Source organism: Myxine glutinosa, chromosome 11 (genome assembly GCF_964187855.1).
Source record: "Myxine glutinosa chromosome 11, kmMyxGlut1.1, whole genome shotgun sequence".
Classification (NCBI taxonomy): domain Eukaryota; kingdom Metazoa; phylum Chordata; class Myxini; order Myxiniformes; family Myxinidae; genus Myxine; species Myxine glutinosa.
The window spans coordinates 73,024,950-73,025,801 of NC_136271.1; the positions used below are offsets into that span (position 1 = coordinate 73,024,950).

General features: G+C 48.8%; 1 protein-coding gene across 1 annotated transcript in view; it reads left to right on the top strand.

Annotated features, from left to right (window-relative positions):
* The first annotated feature begins 243 nt into the window (after window positions 1-243).
* Window positions 244-852, top strand: part of LOC137436137 (microtubule-associated protein 1B-like) — a 102,040-nt gene continuing 101,431 nt past the window's right edge. Inside the window, exon 1 of the mRNA XM_078786283.1 lies at window positions 244-471. Within this exon, the coding sequence (XP_078642409.1) occupies window positions 270-471 (202 nt within the window). The 5' untranslated portion in view covers window positions 244-269. The remainder of the gene's footprint in view (window positions 472-852) is intronic.

An 852-nucleotide genomic window follows, 5' to 3' on the forward strand; every position in this document is an offset into this window, starting at 1 on the left:
AGGAATATTTTCGAGCACAAATGCATACGTAATAAAAACACTACCGATGACGACTTAATTATCTCCAAACGTTTGTCTCTGCGCATAAAGAACTCACGTGTCCCTCAGCCCTGAGAACTGCTCTGCAGTGAGCGCCGTTGCTATAGGGAGCAGTTGCTGCTTCTATAATGGGCGGAAAAGCAAGAGGATCAAACCAATCGCTGCGTCCCATACGTTCCCTTTAAACTGCTGTCTTGTGACGTCAGGTGGGCAGACTGAGCGCTGACGCTATGGAGATTGGGAAGGCTGTCGAGTGCGCCTTTCGCACGACGGTTTCGACGGACATGGTCATCTACGGGGCGTCGGCGAACACCTGGACACCTGTCCACGGAATGCGGCATTTGGATGATGGGCGATATTACGCACTCATCATCGTGGGAGAGCTAAGCCGCGATGAGCAATTGCGGAGCGCCGCCTCGGACCTGGAGCGAGGTATGGACGGTCATCTTGGGGTGAAGGATGATGTGCCATGATCACAGACACCGATCGGTATAAAAGAAGAGAAAAAAACCCCAAAATGTCCCTTTTAAATGTAGGGAGAGGTGTGGAATGCATCCCCGAAGGGATGCTTAAAATGGCAATGTCTCATCGTTTTATGGCGCCAACACTCGTGTGTGTGTGTGTGTGTTTACCATCGATGACGATATTATTTCCTTGCATTATATTATACACACGATCTATATGATCCTCGGACATACTGGAGCTGCAATGTGTTCACAGGTCACAGTAGGGTTATTGAATGAGATGAAAATTTCCCTTTTCCTACGCGGTTCTCAACCTTTTGATGGTTCAGATCGCTCCGTCCTAAAGGAT